Source organism: Diorhabda carinulata, chromosome 4 (assembly GCF_026250575.1).
Source record: "Diorhabda carinulata isolate Delta chromosome 4, icDioCari1.1, whole genome shotgun sequence".
NCBI classification, from domain to species: domain Eukaryota; kingdom Metazoa; phylum Arthropoda; class Insecta; order Coleoptera; family Chrysomelidae; genus Diorhabda; species Diorhabda carinulata.
Genome location: NC_079463.1, coordinates 24,674,848 through 24,698,604, shown reverse-complemented (window position 1 = coordinate 24,698,604; position 23,757 = coordinate 24,674,848). Strand labels below are relative to the sequence as shown.

Sequence of the window (23,757 nt, the reverse complement as noted above, 5' to 3'; positions counted from 1 at the left end):
GTAAAAATAATAGCTTCACATCATGTTAAGAGATGGCGCCAGATACCTCAATCCCATATGTAACACGTAATATTTAACAATTTTTGAGTAAATAAACAATTATGAAAATATTTTGAGGTTTTATTATAAAAAACAACTTCAGCACAAAAAATAACGGCAGAAATTTTCATTTGTGTTCTTTAATTCATCGATGTATCACTGGAGAAAGAAAATTAAATTCGATTATCAATTAAAAAATAAAATATTTTCTTCCAAAACTAGAATCGATCATGTCAGGTGGTAAAAACCAAAAATGTTTTTAAACATAGAAAAAAAATAAGAATTTAAACGTATTTATATCGAAAAACGGACATTGAGGGAGCTGAAATGTTATATCTATTGCACTTTAGCTGCGGTGTTTCTATTTGCAGCTGATAAAGGGGTGATGTTTGTAACATCTGGAAGGTGTTTCACTAAACCCATGGTCGGATTATTATTATTATTCGATTTCCCCCGACCACCGCGTCGACTTCGTCCTTTCTTCATTCCAGTTTTTTGCGATGTATTATCTCGTTTATCGACCGTTTCTTCCGTCTCATTTTCCATCATATCTTGATCAACGCCCTAAAAACACACAATACTAAATTATCAATCAGCTCATTCTAATTTACCAACACATCATGAATGCTGCGTGACATGGATCACCACAACGTGCAATGTAATGCAAAATATGTTAATCAAAAGCTCAATTGATTGTATCAAGCAAGATCTTGCACTTGCAACTTCATAGATTTAGTACCATTTTCATTGTGTGCAATTCTTATTCTTGAATTAACAACAAGCAACTCAAGGTCGAGGTACTCTCGACTCTATGGACACCTGAAGACACACATTCTCTCACACTGTGAGACATTATAGAGAAATACGAATTTCTGCAGGCAGGAGCCATGATGCAGTATTAAGAAGCTTGAACAAGGTCAAATAACGTGTGATATTCATTATACAATACTATGGTCTTGCATAAAATAGCATGCTACTATGCCCTAAAAAGGAAACCATCATAACGGTGCTTGACATAGATCAACACAGCCTGCAATGTAATGCAAGACGCAATATATCTTGATCAAAAGCATATGTAGAAGAAGCTCAGCTGATTAATTTAAGCAAGATCTTGCACTTGCAACTTTATGGGTTTGATACCATTTTATTGAGTGCAATAAATGATTCAAAGAAGAAATCTAGTTAACTTTGTATTAACAATTAATAATTTTTTTCGTTCTCTGTGGTTAATTGAAACTTTTTGTTGTTGGTACTTATTCACTTCGGATTTAATTTTGGTGGGTTGGCAGCCAACCAGAGAAAAAAAAAGAATTTGTGGTCAGCGTGACATATGAACCTATAACAATAGTCTTACACAAGGTCGAACATCGCACAATGTTGATTTTATGCAATACTTTGGCGTTGCATAAAACTGCAATGAACGTTGTCTTGCAAGATCTTGCACTTGCAACTTTATCGGTGTGGTACCATTTTATTGTTTCAAATTAATGATTCAAATTCGAAATCTAGTTAATTTTAGATTAACAACCACCCAAAGTCAGTCAGATCAGCTGATTGATCCAAAAACTTTTGTCAAATAGACTTTTTCGTTTTTTGTGGTAAATCTAAACTTTTTGTTGGTTTTTAAATTTTGTTATTAGTATTTATTCACTTCACTTATAATTTTTGGGTATTTGTAGCTGCACAAAAGGAAAAGATATTAATTTTGAACATCAGGAGCAATAATAATATCGCACAAGATCGAACAACGTGCACTGTTCATCATATGTAATTTTATGACTTTGTATAAAATTGCACTGAACTCAACGATACGAGTGATGGACATGATGGTCGCCAGCTTTCATCCGAAGATAGCACTTTAATAAGAAGTAGAAGCACTAAACGACATCTTGCACCATGTCTTTAAAAAAGTAACCATCAGAAAAGTGACATGAATCAATACAACCTGCAATGTAATGCAAGACACTATATATTTTGATCAAAAGCATACATAGATGACAATTGACTTATTAATTCTAGTAAGATCTTGCAATTGCAACTTTATAGGTTTGGTACCATTTTTAATGTATCCAATTTTTAATCCAAAGATGAAATCTAGTTAATTATTGAATTAACAACCATGAAATGTTAGAAAGCTTCGCTGATCGATCCAATAGTTTTGTAAAAAATCGATCCAAAAGTTTTGTAAAAAAATTTTTTGGGTTGAAACTTTTGTTGGCTTCTAATTTTTGTTGTTGATTCTTATACACTTATACAGATTTAATTTTGGTAGGTTGGCAGTCACCCAGAATAAAAGAACAATTTTGTAGTCAGCGTGACATATCACGCAATAATAATCTTACACAAGGCCCAACAGCGAACATAAAATAACAAAGATAAGTGATACATATAAAAAATATATAAATGATGATCAAGTGAGTAACTGGAATATTCACATATATATATAACGAATTTTTCAACATGTACCTCTTGAATGTTTTCATTCTTGCCATGATTTTTTTCATGTTTATTTTGATGGCCACTTCCATAACGTTGCTGTTTACTTTGTTTCAATCTATTTCCTTGATGGGTAGGTGTAGAATGAGATAAAATCCTTATTACGTTACCAACTGCTTTGGTACGTCCCTAAAAAAAATTGATAACATTTTACAAATTATTGCATAATAATAGTATTTAAAAATATATAATTTCAATACCTAGATGAATAACATTAGTGTTCAGGAGGTACTCATTTTAGCTAAACTCCTATTCGAGCATCTTACAAACAAAAACAATTTCAATTGAAAGATTCGTGGTAAGAAACTATCAGAAATGTGATTCTCTATTCATTCTGATAGTCAAACTATTATCATAGTACTGAGTTTCAATATTATCAAGTCAAAGCTGACATGGATATGAGAAACTTTGATGAAATAGTTTTTCTTTAGTCTGCATTCCTGATCAGACAAAAATCTTCTTATATTGGTCTAGAGGATTTTTGTTGGTAATAGAAGAAAGAGTGTTAGAAGATGGAGGAAACTGAAAGATAATCACTCAAGTGTTGCCTCCCAGACTGGATCAGTCCAAAAAGTTTGATAGCACTAGATTCGTTACGTATTTGGATAAAAGCAAAAACAAGTTAAACTTCCTCACTAATCTAACAGAAGTTAACGCATGTATATTCTGGGGGGAGGAATAAGAGACTTCGATTCAAACATGCTTTGGATAAAAAATTTGCAGCGAAGATCTAACCACCTCTATATCAGAACAAATACTGAAGCTAGAGATGCAGATGTCTAAAAAAGGGGGGAACAATAAACCTAAGGTTGCAATGCCTAATTGAATGTATCTAGTTGTCATTAGTCTTCAAATAACGTTACCCCGTCACAATGGGATCAAACAATACTCCCTCTAGTAACCCCTTGAGCAGACAACCCTCCGAAATAGCTACAGCACAAATGACCATCAATAAAATACTTATCAAGAAATGATATGTTTTAAAATATTTTTCCTTATATTTGCGGATTATGAAAAAGCATTTAATATGATTATATTAATTGTGCTTACATAATGTGCAATTAACCTCCAATAAAAGAGATCGACCCAAAACAGACCAAAGAAAAAATCAAACAAAACCCAGTGTATGCCCAAGTGATAATAAAAATATTAATAATAATTAATAAAAGGTTGGCGATTTTATTTTTCAATACAGTCTCTTTTGGGATTAATACATTTTTCCCATTGCTGTTCTAGAATATTAAATGAAACTTGTTCAGCCTCTGCAAATCACTGATTTACCACCTGGAGAAAATCGTCCAGGTGTTAAGTTTTGAAAACAGTTGCTAATCGCTGAAAGCATTCTTCATACTCTTGAGAGAGTGTGGAGGATGCTCAACTGATTCTTTCCAATCTATCTCGGCGTAATAAACATCTGTAATTAAGGCTTCCTTTTGAAGGTAATCTACTGAAAGTACCAGATTGTACAGTGTAGTTAATCCAAAGGTTATAGAATTAATGAAAAAAATCTCACCTCCCTAAAAACCATTCTTTGACCAGGTGTGACATATTCCGGATGTTTGATGAATCTAAAGTGAATCAAAGCCTTGTCACCTGTTCGAAGGCAATCTTTAGACATACTAACAATGCTTGCAGTCTGTCTTATACTTCCACAATGTACTAAAAAAACATAATTAGTGATAATACTTAATAAAGAATAGACATTTGAGAGACAGATGTACTTTTTTATAAAATTAATTTCAAGAAATTAAAAAAAAAACAAATATTATATTTAAAATCGCCAGTAAAGTGTTTGTACATTTAAAATATTATACAGAGTAGAAATTACATGGGGAAATTTTTTTCTACATTAGCTTTGAAAAGTCCTTTTTTGTCTATTTATTGAATCAAACGTGCTTTTAAAATCTATAAATATTATGTGTAGTTCTCTAATGTATTCCCATGTTTTTTGTATGATTTGGTCTATTGTGTAGATTGCATTTATTGCATTAAGTGTTATGGCTCTATAGTTTTTACAGTCCTCTTTATTGCCTTCTTTTTCTTTTGGTATAATTACACCAGTATTCCACTCCTCTGGAATCTTGTTTTGTTACCAAATTGTCACAATGAATTTATGAATTTGTTCACTTATTCTCCTCTGTATTTCAACAACTCAGCCTCCATTCCATCTTCTACAGGGGCTTTCCCATTAAGCAATCTTTTTATTTCTTCTTCTACCTTAGTTTTCTTAGGGCATTTTGCTTCCTCTTCTTTTTTTGTCATTTCTGAACATTCCTTTGTTACGTTTTTCCATCTTTGTTACATTTATTTTCATAGTACCCATTCCAAATTTTCCAAATTACTTCAGAATTATTTTGTATTACAACATTCTTATTCGTTTATTTCTTTTGGTTTCCGGGTAGCGATTTTCGATATAGTCTCCTTTTAAATCCATACACATAGTCCAGTCTACACTTTTTAAACCTTTTCAGGAATAAAATCTGAAAACACGTTAAAAATTTAAAACAATCTTCTCCAATTTCAGAGTTTGATTAAAAAAATGTTCTTGAATGACACAATTTGTTTCCAAAGGTCAAATGCAGTTGTAGATGGTCAGTGGAAGCCAAGTAAAATCTTTGATTCGCTTTGAAGTGTCTAATTAACTTTTTCGGCTTCATTACTTGAAACCTCCGCACAAATAACACAAAGAAACAACACATTTTTTCCATGAAAGTCTAAAAACTTTTTCCAAATAGTTTGCATATTTATTCTCAAAATATCTCTTTCCTGGAACTCAAACTTTAAGGTTATGAAACAGAAAAATTCGTTTGGGATCAAATGTGGTGAATACGGTGGTTGGTCAACCAATTAACTAAAACAAAAGTATTTAAGTATGATATAATTTATTATAGACATTCCTGATTCTTCAATTGTAAAAGTTATTCACAAACTTGGAACTATTTTTTTCAATAAACTAAATTAAATATTGGCATCATCACTTAGGCTTAACAATTTCTATGCAAAGATTATTTGAAAGATATAATTATTAAAATGTAGTACTCAATATTTATCGGAGACAAGGCGAAATATCTTGAAATAAAATATAGATTCAGTATTTGATTAAATTACCAAGATTAAAGAAAAAATAATTACCCATGGCTTGATAACGAGAACTGATGGTAGTAGGATGATGTAAAACTAATATTTCTCCTTCGAATTCCCAACAAGCTTGTGGATTTAAAGCTGGAGATACCATAACCATGCCTTTTCGAATTTGAGATCGTTTTATCTAAAAAAAATAAACGACACTTTTTTAAATTGAAAAGACACAATATATAAACCATTTAGAATTGGAATCCGTTCATACTGTTTTAATTCCTTTAATCGCCCAATTTTATAAAGTGAACTACAAAAATATAAACATAAATATAAATGCATTTGCGAAATCCTGTGAAAAAAGTTTTTCCAACGACATAGTCATCTATGCAAGGAGCTTCGTTAATTTACTCGGTGATATAGTTCAAAGAGGACTACACTACACAAAAAGGTGGTGTCGATCGATGAGACTAAATGTCAACCCTACCTTCACTAGGAAGGAAAAACTCAATCTCAAGACGATCTAGCTGGACAGATGAGTCATTGAGTGGGAAATATCTGGGACTCAACTAGATAGTAAACATACATGAAAAGGAATAACCACTTAAGCCGCAAAAGCTCTGATGGTGTGGAGAAGCTTCGCAGGGAGGAATTGGGGTTGTAAGTCAAAGATCCTATTGTAGATGTGATCGTGAGACCATTCATTACATATGTAGTAGCGGTTTGGACCAGTTTAAACACCACCAGGAACAATATCTCGAAGGTACAAAGACTGGCTTGTATATGTGCAGCCGGGGCCATGAGAGCATGCTCAACAGCTGCAGTGATTTTAAATATTTCGCCTCTCCATACAGTATTGGAAAGCGTGGCGGAAAAACGCCACTAAAACTGTTCAGATACGGAATTAAAGAGGAAAAACTTTCTTTAATCAATGACCAAATTTGGGACATACCACAGGACAAAATACCAAAACAGCTTTGAGAACAAATCCACTTCAATATTAAGCCATAGAAGCAAGTGGGATCAAAACATCATATGAGAAATTAATGGTGTGTAAGGGCCCAGAACCAAACACTTTGAAAGCCTGGGCAACACACCAAATTTTTCAAGCAGAAATTTATACAATTGAAAAATCCATTGCTTGGGAAAGTCTAATCAAGAAACTTAAAGTTGGATTCTGGGACCGGAGTGGAAGGAAACTAAATAAATGACAGACTAAAATAGGGGCAGGCAGATGATTCATAGGACCTGAACTCTTCTGAGGTAAAGAACAGCTAAAGAACAATAGAAAAAAAATAGGAAAAGAAGGCGAATAAGTGTAAAACCAATAATCTACAGGGGAAACTATAACCAGAGAAGATCTGATGAACAATCTACGAATACTAACAGCAGTTCTGTCGGGGCAGTGTCGCCCCAATAGACACATTAAGAAGCTAGACTTAGCAGATAATGCAGCATGCAGATTCTGCTGCACATTCTCTTCTCCAAAGCACCCAAATAGAAGACAAAAATCTCTGACAGCTACAGATTCTGAACTTTCTAAGAGGAGTGGGATTAATAGATCAGTTGGAATCACTGGGTTCCCCAGTGTCGATAGAATAGATCCTTCGGGTCGCGGTGTACATGGTACCCTAATATACATACATACATCATTCTCTATCAAATGTAGCTCCTGTTAAATCTTTGGATTAGTAGCACAAAAAAAATAATTTGTAATTTCTCAATAAGAATGACTCGACTGTATAGCTATTAATTTTAACTTTGTACGTTTACTGCTAGATAGCGTTATTGGACAAACATATTACAAAATTAAACTAATTAAAGAGCACAATAAAAACAATTATAGCATATTCAAAAAGTTGGGTTAAGTATATATGTGATATTACAGCTTTAAGAAAGAAAAAACGTCCTCAATTCCGGTTCTAATAAATCAATTCTTATAAACATAGTTTTCTTGAAAAGCTCTTCTCCTTCGACAGTTATTCCATATATTTCGTCTATATTTCAATCGTGATGGACCAACCAATCATTTTTTTTTAATAAAAAGCTAAATCCTTGGAACCTTTCATGGTACAGTTTAATCCAGAATTTATGAATATATTGTTTACACCACCACTACACCAACACCCTGATGCGCGTCAGACCAACTGTTTCAGAAATTCCAACTTAATCCAGAATTTCTAGTAACTACTGCAAGTAAAACTGGAGCTTCAATGATTTTAGGAAATTTTGCTCAACTTGTGCTTGAAATAATTATTTACATGCATTGGCAACTTTAGTAGTAAATTAAAAACTCCCTTTATCTTTTCATGACCAGTAGAACAATTACATTCAACACGTTATTATACCTTTTTAAGAGCAAAACTGGCAGTTTGTCCCGCTCTGACTTCTTTGACAGCCATTCGCTTCCTGTGGATGCTTTTAACTGCTATTTGCTGGAATCGTCCTAGTGGATCGGGACCCAACATCAATATATCATTCAACTTTATCACTCCTTTCAGTGTTGTACCCGAAACGACTGTACCAACTCCCTAAAATAAACAATATTTATTGATTATTGTAAATTCTTAATTGTTGGATATAATACAGAAATACAAAATAATAGAGATGAAACAGTGGAGGAGCAATAAAAAGCTAAGATAGTTGAGACTCATTCAAAAAAATGAATAAAGATAAATTCGGAAATTTAATTAGTAATTTAAAAGATTAAACGAGGAGATGGAAATAAATCTGCACAAACAACATACAGTTTGAGGAAGAACAAATGTGTATCAGTTACTATAAATAATGTAAATACCAAAAACTAAGAAATATAATAGAAAGACGTTACGAAAAAGGAAAAACACTGAAATAAACATTCATAGACCTGAAAGCAGCATTCGACTCAATCCAAAAAACAACGTGTGGAAGATATCAAACAAACTAGAAATACCAAAAAAAAAATAATTATCACAAAAAGCTTATATAAAAGGGTTAAGGGAAAGTATAAAAAATAAACAAAAATCAGAAGACTTTATGTTAGAAAAAGGAGACAGTCTAGCCCAAAATTGTTCATACTAACAATGGATGGCAATACTAAAAAATGTGGTCCAGAGACCTACTAACGAACATAGAATACTTCAACATACCCAATAAACTTAGAAAGCTCATTGTATGCAAACGACATAGTACTTATAGCAAAAAGTAATAGAAAAACAAAAACAAAATCACTGTTAAACAGTGTTCAATAAGAAGAAATGGAAGAAAGTAAAACTGAGGGTATACAATACAACAACAATTCCGTATGGAAGTGAAACGTGAGTATCTAATAATAAAATAGTCAGTAAACACAATGGAGATGAAGTACCGAAGAAAAATAAAAGGAAAAACGAGGATGGATGGAATAAGAAATGAAATTATAAGAAAGAGTCAAAGAAAAGATAAATAAAAAAGTATTAAACTAGTTTGGACATTCAACAAGGATGGAATAAGATAGATTAATGAAACGAATATGGGAAGCAAGGACTATATGAAGAAGAAGAACAGGCAGACAAAGAAAAATAATAAATACATTTCCGATACCTTAGAGAGGGCAAAAGAAATGAGAAGAAGAAAAATATCAGAAACATATTCAGTCCATTATCTTGGAGTAAGCCTGGATCAAAAGCTAAACTGGAATAAGCACATAATCAAAAAGAGGCAACAAGTTGATATGACATTCAAAGAGTTAAATTTGTTTTTTGAACAGACTTTTTAATTCCAAAAATATTTCATAAAATAATTTTCGAAAAGCTACAAATAATTCCAATGGAGTCGCATGTATAATTAAAAAAAAAATAGTTATTTACACTGTAATAACTTGAACATATTGGTCAAATAAAATGAAACAAATACGGATTTTAGTTATTGATGAACTTGAATTTGGTTCAACAATATAGGGTGGGCAAAAATTTTTGATCACTAGGGTATGTCAAGTTGGTTACTGGAATACTGGATGGACAATATTATAGGAGTGTTGGACTATAATTTATGGAAAGTATCCATTTTTTCTTGTAGAAATTTATCTCGACTAGTTAATGTTCCTTACATCCATTATAGCATGAATACCTATTGCATTTGACATTTAGTTCCAGTACAAATACTTACTGGTACAGAATATGTATCGTCGATTTGAAACTCGGCAGGTTCGTTTTCATGGTATTCCATCCTGGTAGTAAGTAAATTCAGAAAAGTTTTCAACAAAAGCAAATTTTCTCCGGTAACATTGGATACTTGGAAAATAGGACACAATCTAAAATGAACAACGATATTTGTTAAACTTAAGATTTTGAACATACCACACCTTGCTTTGAAAATGGTACATGATTCAACTTTCCCCTAGCTCAAAATAATATTTTTTCAACAATCTAGAATCTTAAATGGACCCTTATTTATGAAATTATAAATTGAAGTTTAGAGGACAGTAGTCCCAATCATTACAGCTAATTCCATATATACCACTCTTTTCCAAATTTGGTATTTTATCCTTATGATTACCCGAAAACTGTTTAAATGTATTGTTTGACTTATAAACCAATTCAAAACTCACCCTACTGAAAATTCCTTCTAATCATATTGTATAAACAGGATTGAGAGGTAACAGAGCAAATTTTTCTTGTTTTTCATTTTAATTTTGGAATTGTTAAAAAATATATCTAATAATAAATTTTTTAATTGAAAGCATTGAAATTGTTAGATGTAAGAACAGTACTAATAAAGGACAAAGGGCCTATTCCTTACAGCCCCCTCTATACTTTAGAAGTTAAAGAATAAATGTGAAGATTCTCTCCAAGGAGGTTTAACCGTTGGAATTATTTTTCATGGGAGAAGGTTTATTGGTGGGAAAATTTAGTACAAAACAGGTAAGTCAAGTTAATAGATTTTAGTCTCTGAAACGCGCGTCAGACACAGTGTAATAGTGAGTATTGGTATAGTGGTATATATCTATGGTATTTCAATACATGAAATAGAGAACTAGTCACATACTAGTAATAAATTGAAGTAAATATAGGAAGCATTGGTTTTTCATATTAACACGTTGACTGCCAACTACAAAATAAATCATAATTTACCTCCCGGAGGTGATTTTTTGTACATAAATCAACTAATAAATAAAACTTTTTGTAAAAACTCTACAGTTTTTATACCTTTCAGTGATAACTCTGTATTTTTAATGATATGTCATTAAATAAAATTTTGAAAATTGCCTTGGCAGTCAAAATGTTAATATCCCTTCAATAAGGTGTTAAATAATATCAATATTCTTTTTGCATGTTGTTATTAAGAATTGAAAATATGTAGAGTTTTTTGATATTAAAGGTTAGGTCACCTTTTAAAGAATTTAATTCTCAACTTTTAATTTTTTTCTGAAAAATTACTCGTGTGGTTGAAGTATCTTTTGAAACATTGTTTCTTTATTATCATCTCTTATTAATGTAGGCTTGATCAAATAGCACAGACTAATCCCTATATACCCATTCAAGAAAAATACACACACATCAATGACAATTGTCAAGATAAATAATAGGTTTGTTATTGGTAGCTGCACTGGCAGAACTTGTTCAGGAAGTGTACACTAACTAAAGCGTTCTTTGTAGCAGAACCAACGCTAGTGTCGCTGTTCTTAGCAGCAGTGCAAGGGAACACTCACAATTACACTGCCTATAAACAGTCTACCTTCAGTCTCTGAAGACGATAACTTGGTTATCGAAACGCGCTTCAGACGGTGTAATTGTGAGTGGTGGTGTAAACAGTGTGTTCAGTATAAAATTAACAATAACAAGAATATAGTGAAAAAATGATAAACAACATATTCAAAAAAAGGATAAACAGATACTATAATCAATTAAGAAAAACTGAAAACATAAAATATTTTTTTTGTATGTATTGTAGATACAGTAAAGATGAACTGACTAAATGGGGCGTTTTAAATAAATCAACTAACAGAATTTAACGGAGAGGTTAATAGAGTAGTGGATTTTCATTTCTTCTTTCTCATACCTTACCTTTCGCTCACAAAATTTGTAGCGCTCAATACCACATCGTCGGATGTTTTTACCATAACTGGTACCTTTCGACAACCAGGAGATTTCAATATTCTCACCAACATCTTGAGATTGTCTTGGAGAATATTAGCTGGGCACATGTCGATTTTTGTAACTACCACAAAAACTGGCACCGATAGAGCCAAAGCAAGTCCCAAATGTTCTTTTGTCATGCCTATTATCCCCGCATTAGCACCAACCTACAAAACATTAATTATTTTGTTTGTAATGAACACACTGTTTAGGTACTCAGGGTCCCCGCTACCATATGTGCAAAGTGTGCATTGCACACGGATTCCAGAAACCAGGGCCCAAAAAAAGTTGCAAGAAAAATTAATTTTAAAATAAGAGGATTAGGTATAAATAAATACTAAAAATTATTAGTATATTACTGCCGATGAACACGTCAAGCGGTAGTTTCTTGATTTTTCCTGTTCAGATAAGAATAATGGGAAATTCTTTGATATAGGTTAAAACTCTTTGGTGACCTTGATTGATTCGCGCGCAAAGCATTAACCTTTTACCTGCTACGTGGTTCCTTTTAAATTGAAGAAATTACTACATACTTTATATGAATGCTAACCATACACTGAAGAATAATTTAGTTGAAATCAATAATTACCATCAACATTCCAAAATCTGGTGCATGTCCAGTCATCCCAAACACAGTAGTTTTTAAATACTTCTCATGTCCGGCGAGATCAATGAAAGTTATGACTTTAGAACTTTTTTCGCAGATTTTCACCCAATCCAAAGATCCGTGTTCAGGTTTATTCACAATATTACCTAAAAACCCAAAATTTTAAAAGATTTCGGAAAATAAAATTGAAAGTAATCGATTGAAATATATACAAAACTTAATGGTTTTACCTTTTTCATCAAAGCCCAATATATCATTTCCAACAGAGCTTGTTCGACCAGATTCCATCTCATGTTTGTGTCTAAATAGTCTCTGCCTTGCATGACCTCTACCATTATCCAATTCTCCATGTGTGAGAACTCCCAATAGAGTAGACTTGCCGGCATCAACATTGCCAACGACAGCCACACGAATTTCCAGAAAATCTAAACATATTAATTTAATAATTAGCAAAAAATTAAACTTCAAGGTAAAGAGTTATAGAATGGGATCATACCCAGAGATTAGTCAAACTATTCTAGAAACACATACCTTTACAAAATTATTGGGATAATAGAGATGGAAAAACACGAATAAGTGAAATGTAGTAAAAAAATAGTTCCCGTCAACGTCATATAACTCTCCCTGTACAACAACGGGCACAGCTGTTTCAGCAGCTGTGGTAAAACTATGTTCACGCGTCGTTATGTGGGTGTCGTTGAATTTTGTTGACGAAGGCTCTCAATTTTTTTTTATTTTTGGCTATTTTCGTAACTTCTTTCCATGTTAAGTTTATCTATTGCAGTTCTTCTTCATGTTCGAACAGGCCTGCCTCTTCTTCATTATCCATACCTAGAGTAAATCCCTGTCTTTTTGATTTTGATTTGTTGGAATAACTGTCCTTTGCATTGTATCCTGGCTGTCCAATTGTTATAAAAAAGTTTTATTGTTGTGGTGTACTTATCTGATATATATAGATTTGGGGTCTCGTATACATTGCAACTCAAAGGATCTATTTTGTCCCCCTTTCTAGAATAGTCTAGTCTATCTAGAATAATTACCAGAGATCTTCACCTTCTATTTCAAGAGCTCCCAGGTGTAGTGCTAAACTTTTTTGATGCAACATCTTGAGGCATGTCCCAGTTTTGGTCATTATTTAGAAACAGGTTTTCATTGATAATTTCCTCTCTGAACATTCTAAGTGATGTTTTCTCTGCCACACTTTCTTCTAGTGCCGCTGTTGAGCATGCTCTCATGGCCCCAGTTACACATATGCAAGCTAGTCTTTGTACCTTTGAGAAATTGTTCCTTGTGGTATTCAGACTAGTTCTAGTATTCTACGTCTGATAGTACATACGCTTTTCTAAATTATGCCGAATTTAGAATTGACTATATTTTTTTGAAGCTCTGATATATGTGCTGACACGTTTATATGATAATCTTTTGTAAATAAACGCTGTGTACTGTACGTTTAAGAAAAAAATTTTATTTCACATAATAGTTCCGAAGATTAGTAAGTTTATAACGTACTCAAAGGCATCTAACACTTAAGTATTACATCGATAAAGGCATCTGAAATATTTTACAATATTTAGCAATTATTTAATAATTATATAAAATAATTGCGAGGGGACTCCCAGAAGAATGGATTTACAAGTAATTGATTTAAGGTAACATTATCACCTACTTTATCTAGAAATAAAACATTTGTTTAGATTAGATGTATATTGGTTTCTAGCCTGGCATATTCAATGAATAGTATCTTCTATAAACAATAAATCAACTGAATAAGTATAATTTCAAAATCTGATAACTGAATAATGGTGAAAAATTAATTTTATCAACTCTTCAAACGAATACAATATTTACAATTTACATTTAATAAATTGACTATTTTGAAATTGGAGATTATAAAATCAAACTTGTTCTGATTTTTGTATTTATTACAAACCGAGTGGAAAATTTATAACTTTTGGGAAATATTGCAACTTACCAGTTTGGTCGAGCACTCTCCTAATTAAATATTGTACAACGACACCACGAGCTTCTTTTCTCTCTCTGAGTTTCACGCAACTGCATTCTAATGTATTCGCTAGTGATTGGAGGGTGGCAACTGCTGCATCTAATTCGTCATCCAACAATCCATTTTCTGTACCATCATCTGATCGACCAATCTAGAAAAAGAATTATTAAGAAAAAACATTTATATACACGGTTTTCAGGAGATAAAAAAATTAGTTTATCTCTCAAAATATATACCGTAAAATAGATTTTTACTACACGTGTTAAATTTGATTAAATTACATAATTTGAAATATTTTGGGAGTAATAATAATTATTTTAAAATAATTGATTTGTTTTCTTTCTTAGCCAAATGGATAAAAATTAAAAGAAATAAAAGCAAATATAGAACCAATCTACTAAATTTTTAATCATTATTGTTTTTTAGGCCAGTTTTCTATAATGTCAACAAAAAAATTCACTTGTGTTAGGGGATGTATTGCAAAGTAAGGCTTAGATCTTCAGTATTCTTGATCCTAATTGGTACGTGACCACAGTAAGCTTTTTCCATTGGTAAAACTGGAATGTTGCTTTGATACCTTCTTAAATCGAATATTTTAAATGAATTGATGAACTATTACGCATCCTTTTCTATATTCAAATTCCAAAAACTATTAAACCAACAAATGTTGTTTATCACTTCGTGAAACTTGACAACATTGTGTTTTGACAGAAATAGCATAAAATTTTGTCCACTAATACTTAAAATTTACAATATCTTCAAAAAATACAATAAATTTTCAATTTGTATGAACTCACAAACCTCCATTGTTTAAAATACTTGATATCTTCTTTGCTGGTCCAAAATTTGGATCATTGGAAAACAAGTATTATTGCCAAATTGGAAGATAGTTGGACTGAGGGTTCAAAATTATGGTGTAATGAATTTTTTTTGTCAATACTTACCCGATAACTTTATATTGGTAAACTCTGCAACAAATGTCAACTAAATTTACACAACTAAAAAACTGCAAAAATCTGTCCCAAGACTTGATGCTATTTCAATGAAGAAGTGTACATTTGGAATTTAGTGAGACAAAGTTCTTATGAACATGAAAAAAATGTAACAGGGTTCAATTTGAGCTTTTTTCTACTATTTTGTAATTTGATATGATATAAAAAGCTGATAAATAATTATACCTATATAAATTAGTTTCTTTTATTATAAACAAAAATTTAAACTATGACTATCCTAAATATACATTCCTCTGGATACAAAAAGAAGCAGGTTATATATATTTTTTAATTTCAATTATCAATAAATTTATTGATATTTCAGATATTCCATACTCTCATATGAAAGTCAAAGTTCATATTGACCTGTGTTATGGTTGCAAAATTAGAGTTAACTCATCAAATACTTGCAGTTCAAATATATGTTGGTCTAAAATATCCAACCTTATTCGCATAGGATTATATTTACTTACCTCTAAGATAACTTCTCCTCTTCCTTCTCCCAACTGTTGCCTCAAATTCTTCAACAGCAACTCATATTGTTGTTCTGTAGGAGCAACTAGGACTTTTCTCCCCAAAATTTTATCATATTCAGATGAGCGATCTTGCTTGTCCACAAACGAGCTCAGTGTTTCCCTGTTATCACTCATAATATGCAGTTTTGTCAAAAATGTTCCAAAAAATATATATATATTTACGTTATAAATATCTCTATCACACCATATGTAGTTGAATGTAGCAATAACATAATCAAATTTCAAAAGATTCTCATGTAACAATTACACTGAAACTGAAAGATTTCATATTAAATCATTTATATAGGCAGGGCACGAAAAAGTGGTAGGAAGGGAATTATCTTTTCATACCAAATGTTGTGCAATAATAGATTTTCAAAAATGGTATAACAAAATTACTGGCTATGGATTTAAGTTATTGAATTTTAAAATATAAAACTGATTAACAAGATTACACACAAATACTACAAGCTATTCATTCAAATTGCATCATTTAAATATGTTATAGGTATTTAGTCATATTTCACCAATATGCTCTGTATTGCACTGCTTATCAACAAATACATGTAATATGGCAAAATCGTTGAAATATTTTTTCCCTACAAAAATTTAAAAACCAGGGTATATTCGTGTACAACAATTGCTGTATACTAATTTAATATTTTAATGGGAATGGACCTTATACAAACATTGATAATAGTATTATTTTAAAAATACTATAACAAAACTGTTGAATATTATAAGTGATATCGGATCGAATTTTAAATAAATCAACCATTAATAAAAAATCAAAAAGACTTTGTGCTATTTATGTAATATTTAAAGTCCTGGGATATGCTTTAACCACATATGGCAATGCTGGATGCTTTCCTGACAAATAACTGTGTAAAAAAAATTTTGGGAAATATTTAGACCAAAAATCGATGTTTCATTCGCACTTTGTTGATTAAAATCAACATCTGTTATTGTGAATTTCAAAAGAAAATATAAATATTTACCTAAAATTACAATTATCATCATAAATCGGCTTTGACAACTATTGGTGACCACTGACAATTCAACTTTCGTTTTCGTGACGTGTCGTTAGTGACAAGTAAACACCTATAAAGAAAAATTTAGCTAACTAATTCAGAAATAAAAATAGTATTTCCCTTAAGAATTTCATAAATTCAATTAGAAAAATATTACCAACGGATTATTTATTGTTTTAATTCATTTGATATCAAAAACGGGGCGTGTAGTCCATTTGTATATATTGACAAGAAGAAAACGTAGCAGAGGCTAACCTTAACGTAATTGTTTTGTTATACAGTTATTAGTTATCCACATTATTTAAGTTACAAATCTTTAAAGTGTGAAAAATGTCGTTAGCAGACGAATTACTAGCAGATCTGGAAGATAACGATCAAGATGATTTTCCTAAAGAGGAAGAATCAGAAATGATGGAAACAGAAGAAAAACCAGATATAAACGAACTTATGCAACAAGATACCACTCAAATAAATTCAGTTCGAGAAATTTGTAAGTTAAGAGACTCCGAAAAATTACAAAAGATAATAAATCAAATAGAAAACTTTGGTTCAAAAATACGAAAAGCCGGTGATGTGATAGGACCCGTTGAAACAGATCCAGAATATCAGTTAATAGTTGAAGCAAATAATTTAGCTCAAGATATTGATAATGAAATAGTAACCATACATAAATTTGTACGAGATAAATACCAAAAACGATTTCCGGAATTAGAATCGTTAGTAGTAAGTCCTTTAGAATATTTAAGAACTGTTAAAGAACTTGGAAATGATCTTGATCAAGCTAAAAATAATGAAATATTACAACAATTCTTAACACAGGCTACGATTATGGTCGTATCCGTCACTGCTTCTACAACTCAAGGTTCCTTATTATCAAAATTTGAAAAAGAACAAATTGACGAAGCTTGTGATATGGCAATGGAATTGAACAATTTTAAATTGAAAATTTATGAATATGTAGAAAGTAGGATGGCATTTATAGCTCCAAATATTTCTGTAATATTAGGAGCTTCGGTAGCTGCTAAAATAATGGGAGTAGCAGGTGGTTTAACTAGACTTTCAAAAATACCTGCTTGCAATGTATTACTCCTAGGACAACAAAAGAAGTCTCCATCAGGTTTTTCTCAATCGACAATGTTGCCTCATACGGGGTTTGTTTATTATTCAGATATTGTACAAAATACTCCTCCTGATTTAAGACGAAAAGCAGCGAGATTAGTGTCAACAAAATGTACATTAGCAGCTAGGGTTGATGCGTGTCATGAAAGCACAGATGGACATATCGGTAGACAACTAAGAGATGAAATTGAAAGAAAACTGGATAAATTACAAGAGCCACCACCTGTGAAATTTGTCAAACCTCTGCCAAAACCAATAGATCAATCAAAAAAGAAAAGGGGAGGTAAGAGGGTGAGAAAAATGAAAGAGAGATATGCCTTAACTGAATTTAGGAAACATGCTAATAGAATGAATTTTGCCGACATAGAAGATGACGCTTATCAAGAAGATTTGGGCTATACTAGGGGTACAATTGGAAAAGCTGGTACAGGAAGAATAAGATTGCCTCAGGTTGATGAAAAAACTAAAGTTAGAATATCAAAAACGTTACAAAAGAATTTACAAAAGCAACAAATTTGGGGTGGAAGTACTACTGTTAAAAAGCAAATATCAGGTACGGCATCTAGTGTAGCTTTTACACCATTACAAGGATTGGAAATTGTGAACCCACAAGCTGCGGAAGTTAAAGTGAACGAAGCTAATGCCAAATATTTTTCAAATACATCAGGTTTTTTGAAAGTAGAAAAAAAGTGATTTTCTTATTTGGCAAGGATGTAAAAAAGCTTCAATTGTGGGGAGTAAACTTACTTTTTAAAATAGAATCAGTTCATCATAATTAACGTATTTAAGGATCATTATTACTTATGAAATGTTTATCTTATCAAAAACATAAATGTGAAATGAGAGCCAAGTTCAATATTATGATATATGCCTTGGTTGCTGACTTCAACGACAAAAGAAGTGAGATTTAAATGGGACCCAAGAAGAAGAAAAGATATTTTAGGTTGTTATAAATAAATTTCTGGACTGACCATTGAACTTGGCACCCATTTAAATCTCACTTCTTTTGTCGTTGAAGTCAACAACCAAGGCATATATCATAATATTCAACTTGGCTCTCATTTCAGATTTCTGTTTTTGATAGGATATCATCACTTTTTGTACATAAATTATTAATAGGTACTTATTTATAACAAAATTAATACCAAAGGGTTTTTGTTAAACTTTTTTGTTTTATTTTCTATATATTCTTGTACCTTTGGAATGTTCATGTGAAATGCCCATTCAGTATCTAGAATTTTTTTTACGTGTTTTCTGTTTACACTTAATTTGATCAAGTCGAGGCAGTATAACATATGCAGATGGTAGTACTCTAAAATAGAGCTTTCTTGTGCCTTGATTTGACTTGGATCTAAATTGATAAGATGTACTCCATTTAAGGTTTTAACTCTGGAGAGGCTAATGTAAGCCTGTCCTTAATATTGCGCTAAATATTGAAACAATAATTAATACAAAATCCCAGTTAATAATGTAATAAATATGAAAGTTGACTGTACTCTTAGTTATAAGTAGTAAAACAGAAAAAAAAATTAAGAGTGGTATTCAACTCGTTATATGTCATAAGTTTTGATTGCCGATTGCTGATTTTTATACAGGCATTAAGTATAAATGTTCCTAACACAATCAGTTAAATGAAAAATTATAATAAATTGATAAAAATTTGCCCGTTTGATTTATTCCTTTGTATTCACCTAATTACCTATCTGCATGACAAATTTGAACTTTCTAGGTCATCTGGAACTGAGTTAGAGTTTTGATCTATAGGTCAGTAAGTGATAAAAATGACGATTTTTGGACGTTAATATCCAAATAACCGTTTGAGATTAATTAGGACGAAGAGGATCTTCACATATTGGAGAGAAATATCTAATCATCAAAACTGATGGAGGATACCTAAATTAATGAATCGCGTGTAAAAGAATGAAGTGAAAGAATGTGATATAATGAGTGTGATAAAAAACCAAAGCTTAAAACGGTTTGGAAATATACGAAGAATAGATCCGATACGGAAGGTGGAAGCCAGCTATTGAACGGCCAAGAGGTTGACCTAAAGCACGCTGGGAACACCAAGTAATGCAGGAACAGGAGACAAGTAGTGAAGGATAGAAAAGAGTAGAACAGAATAGTTAGGGAAGCGAGAAAAAAGCTGTGATAGGCTAGAGAGTCAATGAAGAAAACTCAAGAGAATTGAATCAGCGCAAAAGTTGAAATGCGAGTATCATCCGCAATGTATGTGTGAAAAACAAATCAATAAGATAAATGAACAGTTTACAAGATTCTTTTTAAACTTATTGCTTGTAATTCGTCCTCATCTGGTAAGGTACCAGTTGTTTAAGACGGCTAACTTGGAGGAGACTTTTTGTCCTGATTTGGATACGATACTGAAGACTCATTGATCATGCGAAGAATTCGCTGTTGATGTGGTTGTAACGCGTTCTATCATTTTCGAGCTTAATTGTTTTTCAACGTCAGTTCTCCGTTGTCTCATCCTGCAGAACTGCTTCCACGTTGTTTACTTTAGGTTGAGAACTGAGATATTGTCGTATAATTTGTGACGTCAGAAGACAGTCTGACAGATTTGGTTACGTAGAACCATTTAATTAAAAGTACTTTAATTTCAATGGGTCTTCCTATTCTTTGTGGAAGAGTCCTTGGTATACATTCCTTTATCTCTCTCTATTATATTCTTTTGTCTTCAATGATATCAAAATTTTCCGTACAAATTTGTAGTAAATTTAAACTAATATGACAGGAGTGCCTAAGTGCATGAAATAAAATTCTTATTTTTGAGTTCTGTGATGGCACTATGACATTTATATTGTTGACAAATTGAAAAGATAAGTAAATTGACTATTGGGAATGCCAGCATTGCAAAGTTATTTAAAATGATATATTTTAAAAATTATTATACAAAAACAAAATTGTTTAGTGAGTTATTAACAGCGCATTAATTCTACTCTACTTGGAACAAAGAAAATTACAATTAAAAAATTAATATGGTGAGAATACGGGGACTAACGAGAACCACTAGGATAGTAGCTCTTTGCAGCTTTGCAAATTTCATTAATAGCGCCGATAGGGTAATAATGCCCATAGCAATGGTGCAAATGACTGATATTTTTCACTGGACGTTACATACTCAAGGTTGGATTTTGTCAGCATTTGCATTTGGTTATTTTACTAGTCAGTTACTAGGTGAGTAAATATTTTGAAACATTAGTAAAAAATATTTATTAAAATCTTGTAGTGTTTAAATAGTGATATTTCACTTGAGAAATCATTTAATTTTATTATTAGGAAGTTTCTGGGCCACCCAAGTAGGTGCTAAGAATGTATTAATATGCAGTGTCTTACTTTGGAGCATCGCAACATTTATGACCCCGTTTTTAGCAGGCAGTATAATATCTTTATTGGCTTGTAGAATCATACTGGGATTTGCAGAAGGTTTAGGTACGTTCATATTTTCTATTCCTATTTTTAATATAAAAATCAACAAATTTAGCATGGTTTCATTCTGTTAAAATAGTTCCCCATAGTTGAATAAATGAATCAACAGATTTAAGTTTTAAAAATTAAGTCACAGATACAATATTTATGTAAATTCAAGTTGAATATGTTTTTGTTTACTATAAAGGAATACATAAGCGTGTGTAATAAACAAAATCCTTTAATCAGTAATATTTCAACACAAAATAAAATCTTTTTTCACTAGCAACTTTTGTGATGAAAGGGTATCTGCATGAAAATATGAAAATTATCAGTTAATATTTAGAAGTGAAGCTCCACCAAAAAGTTACTCCAAAAATTTTTTGCTGCACTGCAGATACTTTTAAGAAATGAAATACGTTATGTTAAGGTGGGGTAAACATGTTTTTTAAGGGGTGATTAAAAAAAAATATTTTTCATTTTTTAGTTTAATGTTTCATGATTTTCATCGCGGGGTCAGCATAGTTCTTCCCCAATATCTGACTCGAGGTCGTCTGCTATCGCACTGAGCCTTTTTAGCCTCAAACTGTCACATGACTACACGCTGTATAACGTCTTTTAAATTTCATAGATAAATGCCCGACTTCACCCTGTAATATATTATGTCATGGGGCCCCTCTTCTTCACGTGGGTCGGAATAGTTTTTTTTTTCAACATCTAATTCAATGTCTGCTGTATCGCTCAGCCTTTTTGGCGTCGAACTGTCACATGACTACTACACACCGTAAAATGACTGAACGAATCAAATATAACCTTGATTTACTAAGGCAATTGCATTGAAAAATTATGGAAAAAGGCGAGGCAAAATCAGCCGAGGTATGTGCTTGTTTCATGACAATGCTCCAGTCTACATTGCTTCGCTTTCCTACAAGAATATGGCTTCACGGAGATTGAACATTCACAATATAGCCCTGATCTGATCCCGTCCGACTATTTTTTGTTGGCATAGTCAAAGAACGAGTAAGTGACGATGAAATTAAACAAAAGGTGTGATGAATATTTTGGCTGAAGATGCATCATATTTTTTCAGCTTTAGTCAGATGTTCTGAACATTGTGTGGAAATAAAAGGAGAATATATTGAAAAATAACAGTTTTTTTTATTTCTATGTTAGACTAAGAACTCATGGACTGCACTATGTATATATGCTTTTCTATAATAAAACAAAAATACCTGCAGGTGTCTGCTTGAGATGTTACATCTCTATGTAACAGTAAATATATTAAATAGTATTTATTATATGGCCCATCATAATTTTCTGTTCTGACTAGGATATTTTTTAAAATAAAAAGATTGTAAAATAACTCCATTGATATAATTATATATTTTGCAGGTCTCCCAACTATATTCCATTTATTTGCTCATACTATACCAGTAGAAGAAAGATCAAGGGCATTTTCTTACTTACTAGCTTCTGGATCTGTGGGACAAACTGTTGCTTCGGTGGTGTGTCCACATTTATCATGGGAAGCATGCTTTTATTGGTTTGGTTCACTCGGTTTCCTGTGGATTCTCCTTTGGTACTGTTTTTATCCGGAAGACGCATACAGTACGGAAGACTCTCTACCTTTACACATGCCAAAGGTTATATCCCATACAATTAGATGGGCTGATTTTATATTTAGTAAACCATTATGGGCTATATATACCGCACATTTTGCAATGAATTGGTCCTCTTATATCATCATGCAATGGCTACCAACATATTTATCTCGATATTTAGGTGCTAATGCTCATAGTTTAAGTTTGACTGCCGTACCTTATATTATAAACTCCATATTCGGTGTGATAAGTGGACATATAGCCGATGGTCTGCTAGGTAATAAAAATTGGTCTGTTTTAAACGTAAGAAGACTCATGACAAGTATAGGATTGATAGGACCAGCGTTATTTTTGGCAATTTTTTGTGTAGTGGACCATTTGGCGTTTGCTCTTATTCTTGTCAGTATATCGATGGGATTGTCCGCAAGTAATTCAGCCGGGCATTTGAGTAACCACGTGGATATCGCACCTAATTATGCGGGAACTACTTTTGCTATAAGTAATACAATTGCAACTATTCCCGGGATTCTATGCGGGCCAGTTACCGCTAGTTTAGTGACGTATTCGAATGGAAAGTGGATGTCTGTATTCCTTGGTGCTACGTTCATCAATCTTACCGGTGCTTTTATATATTTTACAAATAGTGTTGCCACTCAGGTACTTTAAATTGTATCTAGATTGTATAAAATGTATTTATTTAGGTTTAAGGAGAGAATAAATATTGTTCCTAGAAATTATTTGGATGTTTAAATCCGCCCC

The 23,757-nt window shown here is 32.0% G+C and overlaps 3 protein-coding genes across 3 annotated transcripts; 2 read left to right on the top strand and 1 right to left on the bottom strand.

Annotated features, from left to right (window-relative positions):
• Positions 1 to 99: 99 nt before the first annotated feature.
• LOC130893344 (GTP-binding protein 1) lies at positions 100 to 16,917 on the bottom strand. The gene is made up of 12 exons (XM_057799357.1): positions 16,820 to 16,917; positions 15,780 to 16,096; positions 14,285 to 14,465; positions 12,543 to 12,737; positions 12,295 to 12,458; positions 11,634 to 11,872; positions 9,736 to 9,880; positions 7,959 to 8,141; positions 5,668 to 5,803; positions 4,049 to 4,194; positions 2,506 to 2,664; positions 100 to 603 (listed from the first exon to the last, which is right to left on the bottom strand). Exons 2-12 carry the CDS (start codon positions 15,954 to 15,956, stop codon positions 376 to 378), a joined length of 1,953 nt encoding a protein of 650 aa, XP_057655340.1. The 5' UTR covers positions 15,957 to 16,096; positions 16,820 to 16,917; the 3' UTR covers positions 100 to 375.
• Positions 16,909 to 19,633, top strand: LOC130893345 (U4/U6 small nuclear ribonucleoprotein Prp31). The gene has a single exon (XM_057799358.1). The coding sequence runs from the start codon at positions 17,183 to 17,185 to the stop codon at positions 18,662 to 18,664; it is 1,482 nt and encodes a 493-aa protein (XP_057655341.1). The 5' UTR covers positions 16,909 to 17,182; the 3' UTR covers positions 18,665 to 19,633.
• Positions 19,634 to 20,766: 1,133 nt separating this feature from the next.
• Positions 20,767 to 23,735, top strand: LOC130892785 (uncharacterized). The gene is made up of 3 exons (XM_057798402.1): positions 20,767 to 21,166; positions 21,269 to 21,421; positions 22,790 to 23,735. Exons 1-3 carry the CDS (start codon positions 20,968 to 20,970, stop codon positions 23,662 to 23,664), a joined length of 1,227 nt encoding a protein of 408 aa, XP_057654385.1. The 5' UTR covers positions 20,767 to 20,967; the 3' UTR covers positions 23,665 to 23,735.
• The last annotated feature ends 22 nt before the right edge of the window (positions 23,736 to 23,757 follow it).

What these genes read in the sequence shown, in the direction of transcription:
- LOC130893344 (XM_057799357.1), bottom strand. Translation starts at nt 15,956, where the DNA reads ATGAGTGATAACAGGGAAACACTGAGCTCGTTTGTGGACAAGCAAGAT. An exon ending in ATTGGGCTTTGATGAAAAAG is followed by an intron (nt 12,459 to 12,542) that starts GTAAAACCATTA and finishes TTGGGTTTTTAG; the next exon opens with GTAATATTGTGAATAAACCT. An exon ending in ACGATACATATTCTGTACCA is followed by an intron (nt 8,142 to 9,735) that starts GTAAGTATTTGT and finishes TGTTTATTTTAG; the next exon opens with GGAGTTGGTACAGTCGTTTC.
- LOC130893345 (XM_057799358.1), top strand. Translation starts at nt 17,183, where the DNA reads ATGTCGTTAGCAGACGAATTACTAGCAGATCTGGAAGATAACGATCAA.
- LOC130892785 (XM_057798402.1), top strand. Translation starts at nt 20,968, where the DNA reads ATGGTGAGAATACGGGGACTAACGAGAACCACTAGGATAGTAGCTCTT. An exon ending in TTTTACTAGTCAGTTACTAG is followed by an intron (nt 21,167 to 21,268) that starts GTGAGTAAATAT and finishes TTTTATTATTAG; the next exon opens with GAAGTTTCTGGGCCACCCAA. An exon ending in GGGATTTGCAGAAGGTTTAG is followed by an intron (nt 21,422 to 22,789) that starts GTACGTTCATAT and finishes TATATTTTGCAG; the next exon opens with GTCTCCCAACTATATTCCAT.